Source organism: Gopherus evgoodei, chromosome 5, assembly GCF_007399415.2.
Source record: "Gopherus evgoodei ecotype Sinaloan lineage chromosome 5, rGopEvg1_v1.p, whole genome shotgun sequence".
Classification (NCBI taxonomy): domain Eukaryota; kingdom Metazoa; phylum Chordata; order Testudines; family Testudinidae; genus Gopherus; species Gopherus evgoodei.
The window spans coordinates 68,380,274-68,394,322 of NC_044326.1; the positions used below are offsets into that span (position 1 = coordinate 68,380,274).

Genomic DNA, 14,049 nt, shown 5'->3' on the forward strand with positions numbered 1-14,049 from the left:
TTCTACTAGAAAGGAAACAATCTACCTTAATGCAGCATTCTAAACTCACTTATTTAGCAGCAGCTGAAGAATACAATACAATAAGCACAGTGCCTATCAAACTGCAAGTACTCCTACATTTTTTACTAGAACACCAAAATTTGTGCATTGCGCTTTAGATAGATTACATAAACACTTCTATACTAAATTTTAAAATAATCAGACTATGTTCTGGTTTTAAATGTTTATTTATAAGAAACATATTTTTCTACCCATATGGCCAACAAAAAAAAGTTAATTCAAAAATTTTAAACTATCAGTTTACCTTTCCTTTAAGTTTCTGCATCAATGTTTTATTTAAAATAATAATTAAAAAAGTCTAAATTTCAGCTGTTTTTTTTCCTGCTCAGTTGGAGCCAAAGAAATCAAGTACCTTTGACTGGAGAGCTGCAGGGGATAGGAGGAGAAAGTGATAAAATTTATTCATAATATACAAGTATAAAAATATGTTGCTTAGGATTCAGTATAATAATTTAATAACTTTTTGCTGTTTCATAAGTATCTGGGAATGGAACAGATATATGTCCTGATCCTGTCACAAGAGGTAGAATGCCAGCATTTGGTACAACGTTCCACGAGAGAGTCAAAGTGACATTTCTGTTTCCCCTGTAAAATCAAAATAGATCATCAGAAGAAATATTCAACTTATAAAGATATAAGTTACCTTGAATATGAATACTTTTCTGTGAGCCAGAAATGATGAGCATTTTAAATTTATACAGTTTGCATTCATTTACAGTATTTGCACAAAGCGACTGCATGGAATATGACCTAGAGTCCGATAACTGTCCTGCAAAAGTAGTTGGCAGTTCTCCACACCTTGCAGGACATGACTCTAGCTCTGCAGGCATAGACTGAAACCTGGCAGCCAACTGCTTCTGGCAGCCACTTGCTTTTAGCCCACTGAATTGGGGGACAGATCGTGGAGATCGGGATCTCTACCACACAGCACATCTCATCAGCTGCTTTCTGAAGATATAATTGTCTTGAAACAATTATAAGATTTAAAATAATATAATGAGCTGTTAAATATTCATATTCCCCCTTACCTATCTCTCTCCCACTCCTACCTCAGCAACACACAAATATTCAGAGTACAGGACAGCTACATTATAAAGAAATGTAATTTACTCACTTGAGACCATTTCCATCATCAAAGAAAAAGTATTTTGATTTCATGTCTTTTAGTAACAGCTTTGGACTATCTCCTCTCAAAATGATCTTGTCCCAAAGGACAACCTGGTTCAGGGCCTACAATTAAAATTAATCACTGAGTTAACACAATGAAGTATATCTGATCACGGAAATTCAAAAGTATTACTGATTCAAGAAACTGAAATTGCAGAGCATAAACTTTGTTTTATGGATTGCAAGTGTAACAGAACTATGTCTCACAAGAACAAAGGTTTATCACTAAAATATTTAAATATGATAGAGATAACAAATCTGACAGAACCTTATTTTAAGATTTTAAAGACATACCAGTAAAAAGTATGATGGATCAAGGATGCTAGTTTTTAATTGTAATTACAACTGTAAAAATAAAAAAGTGATTTTAAACTCGAGAATGAAAGACTTGAGTTGTACTGAAGTCAAACCCTATTATTTTGTTCAAAATTTTTACTTTTTTTAAATGAAAGATTACTGTATTTAGATTTGTAAATATAATTTCAAAAGAATAACTGCACCTCAGTAAGGTGTCCTGAATTCATAAGAGGTTTTAGGCATCTCTTCTGAACTACTTAGTCAGCAATGATGATCTGCCATATGGGGAACTCAGAATTTTGTACGGTGTCTTCTGATACAATTTAAACAAGGGACTAAAATATAGCATTATAATGTACCAATTTATAAGAGCTGGCTGTTTATAAACTGAATTTATGAAATATAACAAGATAATGGACTCTTAAAGCCCAACTAATGGAAACAGAGAATTCTAAAAATTGATTCAGCAAGTGCAGTTGTGCTACCAGCATAGATGAATATTACTTTATTTAAATGGTCATTAAAAGCAGATTAGGTAGTGACATAGTCTTGAGAATGAATTTTAAAAATCACTAAGAAAATTCTGACCTTTCTACAGTGGCAGAATAGCCATACCAGTTGAAACCATTGAGAACAGCCATTTTAAGTGATAATGGCGCCAAAGGACTATCTATCAAAAGCTGTAAGGCATTTTAGCTATGTCACTATTTGAGAAAGTCAAAAGACGTAACATTTGGAATTCCTACTATTAAATATCAGCAAAAGCAAAAGTCAAAGACTGAAGGAATGTCAAAGTAGTACGAAATTTGCATACCATAATCTTTCCTAGGATGATTACAGCATATTAAATAGCACCTAAACCAAATAATGTTAATTGTTTAAATTTTCTATTTCATATACTTACATTGTTTTTTGTTGAATATTCTGCAGATAAATACAGAAATAACTGTTTAACATTCCAATCAAATATAGTTTGCAGATGTGAGCAAGTTAAGAAAAATGGTATACCAATTTTATTTTTAAATGTTATTTCTACCAAATTCCAACATAGATCATCTCATAATCTAAGTACAATGTAATTGTAACATTTAAGATATTTTTCTACATTTCATCATAGCTGATGTTATCTGCTCTCCTGGGCATACTACTTAAAAGGTGTTCTAACAGGAACTTTAATATTTTTTTAGTCAATATGAAAAAAATTAAAGGTAATCAGGATCTCTTTAAAAGCATGAGAAATAGTTTTTTGTACATGTCTAAGAGTAAAACTATGTTTTAGTCACTGGTATTTTTAGTAAAAGTCATGGACATGTCACAGGCAGTAAACAAAAATCCACTGGCTGGGAACCACGGCCAATGGGACCCGCAGCGGCAATGCCTCTGGGAGGAGGCAGCACGTGGAGCTAGGAGCTGAGAGAGAGACGTGTTGCCATTTCTGGGGAGCACCCCCAAAGGAAGCACACCCAGAGCCCTCACCCCCTCCCATGCCCCAACACCCAGCCCCTCATTAAAAAGTCTCATTCTGCTCCTCGGAGTGGAAGGGGTGGCCCAGACTGCCCCAGCAGCAGCCAGCGGGACTGGCCCCGAGGCTGCCTCAGCTGCTCAGGGAGCCCCGGGGCCAGCTGCACGGGCTGCTGCAGAAGTCACAGAAGAGACTGGGACTAGGTGTGAGGTAGAGGGGGACAGCTCTTGCAAGGAGCTGGGGCACAGGGGGAGAACTGGGATTGGCTGGGCAAAAGAGAGTGGGATAAGGAGCCAGAAGGGGAGAGACAGGAGGAGCCAGAGTAGAAACTATTAAGAAAGTGAAGAGGAATATAAAAGAAACACAAAAACAAGAGACATGCAATCAAAGATGGAGGGAAAGGGGAGAAAGTAAGATGGGGAGAAAAACAGAGGACAGAAGTTTTGATATAATTGTGTATGCTGCTCAATAAATTATTTAATAAATAGAGGACCATGTCTGCCCTCAATCTTTTAACAAAAATACTCCCACTGACATCCATATTATAGGTCCATAATTTTATAATCCAGGTTTTCCTAACAGAATGAGTTTGAAACCCGTGTCACAGATCTTTAAAGTATTCATAAAATATACATTACATAAGCAATCCCTATGATTAACTATTTCTCTCCTTACCAACCTACACCCATACCATGGCTCTCCATACTAAGCAATATCACTCCTCCAATATTTGTCGTGAGATGCTACAACAAGAATGATTGAGATGATCAGAGCTAATCCTGCGCCTACCACTATATACAGAAGACTTCAACCACCCAAGAGCATGCTTGTCATTGAGGCAACTGTTGTGGGCCTATCTGTCCTGCCCAGATTTCTCTGCGATGTTGATGTGGTATGAAGAATGGGTTGCAGTTGATGTCAGATACCAGTCTGTACCCAGTTTTATTTGCCAGGCTGCTCATGGGCCTTCTGACCTGATTTCAAACAGGCCAGGGTAAATGGGCAGCCAGCCTTCACACCTGTGACCAACAAAGAATCCTAAATGTGGCTGTGGCCAAACACATCACACATTACTGATAACTGCACTCTCACCAGATTAATGGTGGCTGGAGGACTCTGCACTTTGCTGATGAGGTTGCCATAAACTGTCTTGGTAGCTCCTCATCCAATAAGAACTACAGTAGAACCTCCGAGTTACAAACACCAGAGTTATGAACTGACCTGTCAACCACACACCTAGTTTGGAACCAGAAACACAATCAGGCAGCAGAAGAGACGAAAAAAAATTCCAATACAGTACAAATACTGTTAAATATAAACTGCTTTAAATAAAAAGGAAGGCAGCATTTTCAGTAAAGTTCAAAACTGTACTGAGTCAATGTTGAGTTGCAAACTTTTGAAAGAACCTCGATAACATTTTGTTCAAAGTTGTGAACGTTCAGAGTACGAACACCTCAGGTTGTTTGTAACTCTGAGGTTCTACTGTATTTCTCTCCTCAGCCAATACATTCTCTAATTCCATTACTTTAAAATACTGCTTTCCAGAGATATTGGTGGTTGTCCTCAAACTTTTTACTTTCTTAAGGTCTTCTGGTTTAAATATTTGAGGACTGGTTCATATATTACAACCATAACCACTATGGAAGTGGTGTCAACAATACAGCAGAGTTATATTTTAAGCATTAGTATTTTTATAAAAGGATATCTGCGGTAACATCAAATGTAACAAATCCTAGATCACTTCTTTCTCTAGGCCCAGTAAAGTCTTCCACATTTTTTCTTAAAAAAACAAAAAACAAAAAAACGCAAAATTAGCATAGTTTGCATTACTTATTTGTTTTATATCAATGAACATTCTTACTGTACACGTTCCACCATTCTGATGGGTGTATCAATCAATTTATTGTATCTTGTCTAATTAGATGGTAAGCACTTTAGATCAAGAACACTGTTTTTACTGTTTGTACACTTCCTAGCACAATGGGGCCCTTATCCTGACTGGTGCATTTAGGCACTACTAGAATTCAAATGATAAAATAAGAGTAATAATGTATGGACTTTTTCCTGCCTACAGAGACATGGGCAGCTCAACCGTACTTCATTTGATTTTAGTCAAGGATATGTAGCCATCACCAACTAATTCAATGCCAATTGAACAACTGCAGCAGCAAAGTCAGTCATTCTGGTTGTACTACTATTTTCAGTCATACCAACTGATTTACATCATAAAGAGCCGCTTAGCCCATCTACATTAGCCACCTGTTAGCCCTGATTTCATATTTGTGCTGCATACATACATTGCAAAGTTCTCCCTTGGCACGTTCAGTCCTCAAACAAAAAAATACTACATTGGTTGAAAGTTTATGCTCTCTCCACAATAGTAAGTCATCATGCAGTTAATCATGACATAATTTGGTTGACAATGGATAAACCTCACCACCAAACTTCAGGAATGTTGAACTGACATTAAGATTTGCTCCAGACTGAAACTGAGCTTATTCAAATCTCCATGCATAAAAACAGAAAAAACAGGCCCTGAGCTTTAAAAACAAAAAATTAAGTTTGCCACACTGATTAGTGCCTTCCTTACTTCAAAAAGAAAGAAGCTAAGAAACCCCACAGTTTTGTTTTGAAGACTGACTATAGACTGCTCCATCACACAAACAAACATATCTTCACAGTATATTCTCCTACATGACAGGTGCTCAGAGTCACTGTCAATCTGTTACGGGAAGAATCCACACATTAACTGGAGTTTGGCCAAAAGAAACCATTGAAAAAGATGCAAATAGAGAGATCCTCATTATGCTGCTCCAATTCCATCTGACTGGGTTATTAGTTCGGTTTTAAAAAATGTGGCTTACAGAGATGAAGGATGTTCAAAGACATTTAAAGTTTGTCAATACATGTTTATACAGCCAATCAGACTTTTTAAAAGACAGCGATTAAAGCAGGGAAGGTGGCATGTTGGAAAAGGTCTAGCATTAAGTTTGACAGAAGCCAATCAAGGAATTTGAATTCAAAAGAGAATAGTGCCCCTTGTCAACATGTCTTGCCTTCATATAAAGCAGGAGTCCCAGTGTGTGTGATTGTGTGCAATTTATGCACTGCAACAGCTTTCACACAGAGAACTGGCAGAGAGGAGGAGAAAGGACACCAGTACAGCAGAGTTGACTGTCGTGGGGTTCCCTCATTGGCCTAGACACGGGGAAGTGAGAGAGCCGGAAGGAAACTGCAGAGGCAGACACCGACTGTACTTATTCTAGGCCCAAGCTACAGAGAGGAGATGTGGGGAGCTACGGGGGGCACTGATGTGGCCAAAGATTTGTTTAACGTCTCCGTAAAGCAATCAGGGCAGGCAGCGTCCCTAGATTCCCATACCACAGCCCCCTCGTTTCCAGGTGCTGGGTGCGGTCACGTCGCAGCCACTGGTCCACCACCCCGGGCAGGGGGCGCCGGCTGCTCCCCCTCCCCGCAGGCAGAGTTTGGGGCCCTGTGTGCGCCAAACCTCCCGCGGGCTCGGGGCGGGCACGGGACGGGCACGCGGGGAAGGGCCCCGGGGCCGCACTCACAGCATGACCCGGGAGACGGCGATGCGGACGGGCACGCTGCGCTCCTTGAAGGCGGTGGTGATGAAGCAGCCGAAGGTCAGCGCCGCCATGACGCTCAGCGAGAAGGCGAAGAGCGAGTTGGCCCGGGACAACACCGTGTTCATCTCTCCGCCCGACCAGGCCGCTCAGCCACGCAGGCCCCGGCCGCCCGGCCCCTCCCTGCCGCACCCCACGGGCGGACACCGCGGGCAGCGGGCTCGGCAGCGCCCGGCGACTGGGACAGGCGGCGGCGGGTTTCTGCGGGGCCAGGAGCAGCAGCAGCAGCCGCCTCAGTGCGTGAGCCACCGGCAGCAGCAGAGAGGCGAGGCCGGGCCGGACGCGCCTGAGCCTGCCCAGCCAGTGGGGAGGAGCCGCGCGACCGCCCCCCTGGGGAGGCGGGACATCCGGCCCAGGCCCCGGCCGCTCACCCAGCCCGGCCGGGACCTGCCCGGCATCGACTGCGCGTGCCCCCAACCGATAACCCGCCCCGCGCGCCCCTGCCCGAACAGCACCTACCCTCCAGCTGCACGCCTCGCGCCCTGCTCTGCCGGACGCGCCTGCCCGCTAGCTTTAGAGGCGATCCTCCTTGAGTACCTGTGTTACTCATGGCCAGTCTTTCGTTCCCCTGGGTTTGGGAGAGTCCTGCTCCGGCCGACTCTCTTGTGTCACATTGATGGCAGAGCCGTTTCTCTGTTCGCTACGGTTTGGGTGTCTGTTACCAGCTCCAGTGACGCAGGCTGATTTTGTTCTGGAGAGTGTGCTAGCATTGCACGTTTCATTGTGCTACTAAGGAAGTCAAGTATCAGAGGGGTAGCAGTGTTAGTCTAGATCTGTAAAAGCAGCAAAGAATCCTTTGGCACCTTACAGACTAACAGACATTTTGGAGCATGTGCTTTCGTGGGTGAATACCCACTTTGGGTATGGCTACATTTGGAATTTCAAAGCGCTGCCCTGGCAGCGCTTTGAAGTGTGAGTGTAGTCAGAGCGGCGGCGCTGGGAGAGAGATCTCCCAGCGCTGCATGTAAACCACATCCCTTACGGGTGTAGCGTGCAGTGCTGGGAGCCGCGCTCCCAGCGCTGCTGCCCTGATTACACTGACGCTTTACAGCGCTGTATCTTGCAGCGCTCAGGGGGGTGTTTTTTCACACCCCAGTTGCAGCGCTGTAAAGTGTGAGTGTAGCCAAGGCCTTTGTCGGATGCATGCGTCTGTTAGTCTAGTCCACAGGATTCTTTGCTGCTTTTAAGGAAGTCAGCCAGGCCTGACCTGGAGTAGGAAAAATACTTGTATCTGGCAGCAGGTGTCAGCACCTGTTCACCTACAGTTAGATGAAACTTCCTGAGTAAAGCAGGAAAAGCTGTCTTTAACACCTTACAAGTTAAGCCTGGATCCTACTGTGGTGGCACTGTAGCAGTCAAGCTTGTTAGTTTTGATTTGCTATTGTTTTGGTCTATTGTCCTGAGTGCTGTTGATCTGGGTGAGGATTTGTGCTGTAGTAGGAGTTTAGTGTTGAAGTCTTCCAGTGATGTCCTGAAAAATTGATTCTGTTTTCAAAGTGATTGAAAAAGTCTCTGGCCCATTTGGCAGTGGCAAGTAGGAAACCTCCCTGTAAAGGATTGAAAAGGTCTAAATTTCTAGCCTTTCTGGTTGCAAAGATGACCTTCTAAATGTGAACAGAAGCAATGTTGTCTTGTATGTGTAGACAGACAGCTGCAGTGGCTCTGCTGCTGCTTATAGCTAAGGCTATGATTTAGTCACGCATATTTTTAATAAAAGTCATGGGCAGGTCACAGTAAACAAAAATTCACGCATGATCTGTCCGTAACTTTTACTAAAAAAATATGCAACTAAATCTTGGGGCAGCCGCTGCTGCTGTGGGGGTAGGGGCAGAGCTGGCCCAGCGGCACCAGCTGCTTGAGGCCCCCAGAGCAGCAGCAGCCAGTGGCTGCCCTGCGAGCTGCTGAAGCTGTGGCTCCTCCAGCTACCCCGGGTACCATTGCTGGGAGCCACTGGGGCCAGCAGCAATGGCCACTGCTTGGGTGGACCCCAGTGCCAGCTGCTCAGGTGATCAGTGCTGCTGGCTGCAGGGCCGCCCAAGCCACTGGCTGCAGGGCCATTCCAGCAGCAGCCGATGTGGCTGTCCCCAGGGCCACCTGAGCAGCTGACCTTGGAGCCAGCTGATTGGGTGGCCCTGGGGTCAGCCACACTGGCCGCTGCAGAAGTCACGGAGGTCACGGAAAGTCATGGAATCCATGACTTCTGCTACCTCCTTGACAAATGGAGCCCTACTTACAGCTTTCCCACTAAACATCAGTGAAACCAACAAGACTATGGTCAATTTCACTGCTACTATTTAGAACCCTATGAGTAGAAATGAAATAGTCAAGTATAATATTACATTTTCACTTTGCTGTTGTTTGGAATACTATGAGCAGCTGGAGAAGAGGACTCCAGAACAGAAGCTGTGGAAAGGGTAAAGTACAGTAGAACCTCAAAGTTAGGAACATCAGTTATGAACTAACCAATCAACCACACACCTCATTTAGAGCCAGAAGTACTCAGCAGCAGAGACAGATTACAAAAAAGCAAATACAGTACACTACTAAAAAATGAGAAAGTTTTAAAAAATTGACAAGCTTCAGAAACTGTTTCTGTGCTTGTTTTATTTAAATTAAGATGGTTAATTAAGCATTTTTCTTCTGCATAGTGAAGTTTCAAAGCTGTATTAAGTCAATGTTCAGTTGTAAACATTTGAAAGAACAACCATAACATTCTGAAGTGTTCATAACTCTGAGGTTCTAGTGTAGTGAAATTGTTCCTAGCAGCAGTTAAGCTGCTGCTGGGCAAGCAGATGGCCATGTCCTCTCCGTGGGCTGTATGGGGAATTCTCTGCTTCCTACCTCCTTCTCAGCCCCACTTTGTTTCTCAGTGTGGAGCTGGATAATGCAGAGAATGATAGGAGAGCACCTATTTAGGTAGAAGAGAAATTGTGGCCTCCTTATGCCTGTAAACAAAAGCTCAGCCTACTCAAAGGAGGGAGGCAGAGCAGGCAGCTGGTGCTATATTCAGACATCAGGAAGATACCCAGTATCTTTTTCCAGAGTATGGGAGCACTGATTTATTTGGGAGAAGAGCATGGTGGCACAGGTTTTCACCAGGGCTAATATGCTTAGTCCTGTGGCCAGTAAGTGTTGGGATTTTTTTTTTTTAATTCCAGATTTACAATGTACATCAAATAACTTGACTAAAACTGATTCTAAATATGCTTTGGAGCCAAAGACAGCACATTTTTGGCATCAGGTTAATTTGTTTTTGCCCACTACATGGCACACAAAGCTTTATAAGGTAAAGTGCTTTTATCTCTCACTGGTTTAGCTGAGACCTTCACACTTCATTGTGCTTTGCATTCCATGGCAAGAACCCTGACTCACTGATCTCCCTCGCTCTGGTTTTATCTCAGTCCCTGAGTCAATTCTTTGTTCTCTGTCATGGTGTATTTTTATGTCTCTTGTCAAAGTACCAATAGCTTTTAACTAGAGATTGCCATTCCTTTTCTCAAGCCAGACTATGTTTTGCTGGGTCTGTCATCACTTAACTGATACTTCTTAGGGGAGGGATTTTAAAAAAAACCCATTAATAGTACGATAACAACCCAACCATGTGACTGTGGTATAATCTTTTAAGTCTAACTCATGTCATGTAATTGAGGCCAGGAAATAAAAATGAGCCGCTTACCAGCACCAATCATAACTTCTGACACTACACAATAAAGGTAACTAAATATTTGGCAAACATGGGTAACCGTAGTCACCATTTTCTCTCAGTCACTCTGGACGATAACATGACTGAGAATTGGAAGATTCTTTCACTTTCCTGAAAATGCGCGATATTGAGGAGAAATCAGAGAGATTGAAATCCTGCCCCCTCCTACATGTGGTAGATCTAACAGAATTATTGGAAATGTATGATAAATTCCAATAGGATCATGAAGGACTGCAAATTACTAGACAAATTATTTAAAAAGTTTTAAATAATTTGAACCAATCAAAAATATTACTTTACATTAACCCATATACAAGATGAGACCATTGCCAATTATCTTAAAGACCTACTAAGTAAAACTGAGTAAGTTAAGGATTGTTGGAGGTCCAAAAGCTTTTAATAAGGCCAACAAATGTGAGGAAATAGTTGTGGCGGTCATGTCATGGCTTCAAAACACCAGAGTAGTTAGTATCCATTTGGGTTGCAAGCCAAAGTTTTTGGCAGCCCTGACTTGAAACAGAAAATATAAAACTTTTCACCTTCAACTCTCCTTTTGATAGATTGATATACCTCATGTGGAGGCAAAGCACCATATCCTCTATCTTTCAGAATCTGGAAAAGGTGGAAATAATAGTTGATGATCTGCTGATTATTGGAAAGAAAATAATTAACACAATGAGAGTATGTAATGTTCTGCAGTTTGCCAAAGATGATAACCTCAAATTGAACAGTAACAAATGCCAGACAGAGCTGCATAAATTTAGATCACTAGGCTGGACTAAGTGACGGAGGAGTTTGAAAGGACCCAAGAAAGGTGGAGGCAGCTGCATAAATGGAAAGACTTGCAAAACAAGGAGATTTATGGACATGAGAACTTAAATAAGCAAATTCACCCCTAATTTGTCACAATTAAGTGCTTCACTCAAAATAATGCTTGACAGGATAGAATGTCACCAGGATGATTAGCAACCATTAAGACATTAAAAAAAAGTGACATAGGAGTACAAGTATCAAAATATTTAGAGATTCAGAATGATCTGGAGATCTAGGTAGGTTAGAAATTGTCCCTCTGCAGATGGAATTGCAATTACTCAAATATAAAATGATACCCATTTAAAACTCCTTATTGTGGACATTGTTCCAAGATCACCTATAAATAGTGAATGCAAGTACCTGGTAGGAAGAGGAGTTTAAAGTAAATAGGATGTCATTTATTTTATGTTTATACAGTACCCAGCACAATAGGGTTCCAAATTTGATTGGGATCCCTTGGCAGTACAGTAATACAATGCAAATTGTAGATTGCCACGTACTTTTAGGGGCGAAAGAAAATGCAGACCTGTTATTTACCATGCTTCACGTGGCAATAGACTGTATAGGTAGGGATGCAAGGAGGATATGGGTCACGATGCAAACTGCAGGCCGCACACAACTAAAATTAATTAATTTAAAGTTTATTAGGGATAGTTACAGAGGGGTAGGCGAGCAGCATATGATTAGCTAATAGGGTTATGGAACTTAAAACATACGATGCTAAAGTATTTACTATCAAACAATATTTATAGCAAGATGCAGTAAACAATATTTATAAACACGGATGCAGCATTTAGTAATAACCAATACTTATGAATACAAACCAACTCATACGACCGGCAAACGTAGAAACTCTGCTTAAAACACGTGAGCTGAGAGAGGCTTCGGGTGATCAGGCTCGGTTACGGGTGTGCACAAGGTACACAGGAATTCGTTTTTTCTTTCTCCTCTTCTGCCTGCACATGGCAGACAGCCTAAAATACCCACTATGACATCATAGAAGTGTCATAGGGGACGGGGCCCCAAAAACTGGTATGTTCGTTTCTGATTGGTACAAGCAAAGTTTACACCAAGTAGGGGAGCAGGTGCCTGAAAGTCTGGCTTCGCCCCCAAAGGTGAGGAAATGCATATAGTTCAGAATGCGTTTAACACTGAATGACAAAGGAAAGAGGCCAGGGCAATACCGGTATGGGCAAGTTTTTTAAGATGCAGACAGGAACTTATCTTAACATAAATATATATGACTCAAATATTACTCTTTTTTTTTAAAAACAAATTGACAGCTTCAAGTGAGAAACAAATTACCTAACCTTATAACAGTTTAAAAGAACAATCCTGATGGATGAGCTGCAGAAAAAACCTACATACTTTCAAGCTTAAAAATGTACAATTTGAAAATCAGACCATAAAGGGTTTAATCTCATGTTAAGTCTACTCTTGAGAAATGTACTTTATTCAGTATTATTTGCTCCCTCTAAAACAAGTGGTAATTCACCTCCACGAGAAGCATAAAGCTTGCTGCGCCCTGGCTAGAGCACTGCAGTGCCAGTGTGGACACCCTGGTCTATTAATGTGCTCTGACTGGCCTCCATGAAGTGTCCCACAATGCCTGTTCTAGCCTCTCTGGTCTTCTCTTTGAACTCTACTGCCCTGCCATCAGGTGACCAACCATCAGACTCGCCCTTTAAATTCTCTGGGAATTTTGAAATTGCCCTTCCTGTTTGCTCAGAAAGGCGAGTAACGCTTTCAGCACATCTTTCCAGATGACTATGCCTCCACGCACTAGGCGATCCCCAGTATGGAGCAATGGCAAGATGCTGGACCTCATTAGTGTTTGGGGGGAGGAAGCTGTCCAGTCCCAGCTGTGCTCCAACCGTAGAAATTACGATACCTACGAGCAGATATCAAGGGCCATGATAGGAAGGGGCCATGACTGGGATGCAGTGCAGGGTTAAAGTGAAGGAGCTGCGGAATGCCTACCACAAAGCACGGGAAAACGAAAGGCTCCTCCAGGAGAATGCATATCACCGGCAACAACCATGGAGCGGCTCCTAAGCATTATGGAGCACCAAGCAGACTCAATGCAGGTGCTCACAGCACTGCAGATGGAGCAGATCTGCGCCTCCCCTCCCCCCACTGCAGCCCTTATCCTAAAACTCTTTCCCTTGTGTACCCATGTTACCGCCAACCCACTTTCCCCAACATCTGGTTTCTTATTGCCACCAGCTGCCTCCAACATCTGTAGCTTCATCATCCAGCTCTGCAAACTATGCCATTACCCACTGCACTCAACCCCATCACCATGCACGGCACTCCAGACAGAAAGGCTGAATATGATAACAGGATATATGCAAATCTGTGATTGTCCCGTTCCCCACCCCACCCCCTTCCCTTCTCCCACAGTGCACAGATGTGTCATGCCATGTGTGTTTCCCCAGCAGTTGTGTTTCTTTTTAATAAATGAATTTTTTGGCTTTGCAAACAGTCTTTATTGCATTAAGTAAAAGATAGTGTAGCCCAGGAAAGCAACAGGCACTGCAAGTCAGTGCATCATACAAACAACAAACGCAGATGCCTACTAGCATTGGAACCGCTGCACTTCACTCCCGTTCAGGGCTCCAAACATCACTGGTTGCTTTCAGCATCGAATTGCTCCCTCAAGGCATCTCTAATCCTTACAGCCCCATGCTGGGCCCCTCTAATAGCCCTAGTCTCTGGCTGTTCAAATTCAGCCTCCAGGTGTTGAACCTCCACAGTCCATGCCTGAGTGAAGCTTTCACCCTTCCCTTCACAAATGTTATGGAGGGAACAGCACGCAGCTATAACCGTGGGGATGTTGTCATTGGCCAGGTCCAGCTTCCCATACAAACAGCGCCAGCGGCCCTATAAATGGCCAAAAG

General features: G+C 42.8%; 1 protein-coding gene across 1 annotated transcript; it reads right to left on the reverse strand.

Moving 5' to 3' along the window:
* Positions 1 to 208: 208 nt before the first annotated feature.
* SPCS3 (signal peptidase complex subunit 3) lies at positions 209 to 6,913 on the reverse strand. Its single transcript, XM_030563102.1, has 5 exons — positions 6,559 to 6,913; positions 4,692 to 4,765; positions 2,429 to 2,505; positions 1,175 to 1,290; positions 209 to 645 (listed from the first exon to the last, which is right to left on the reverse strand). Exons 1-5 carry the CDS (start codon positions 6,699 to 6,701, stop codon positions 513 to 515), a joined length of 543 nt encoding a protein of 180 aa, XP_030418962.1. The 5' UTR covers positions 6,702 to 6,913; the 3' UTR covers positions 209 to 512.
* Positions 6,914 to 14,049: the final 7,136 nt, after the last annotated feature.

What these genes read in the sequence shown, in the direction of transcription:
- SPCS3 (XM_030563102.1), bottom strand. Translation starts at nt 6,701, where the DNA reads ATGAACACGGTGTTGTCCCGGGCCAACTCGCTCTTCGCCTTCTCGCTG. An exon ending in GCCGTCTCCCGGGTCATGCT is followed by an intron (nt 4,766 to 6,558) that starts GTGAGTGCGGCC and finishes TGTTTTTTTAAG; the next exon opens with AAAAAATGTGGAAGACTTTA. An exon ending in GATGATGGAAATGGTCTCAA is followed by an intron (nt 646 to 1,174) that starts GTGAGTAAATTA and finishes TTGATTTTACAG; the next exon opens with GGGAAACAGAAATGTCACTT.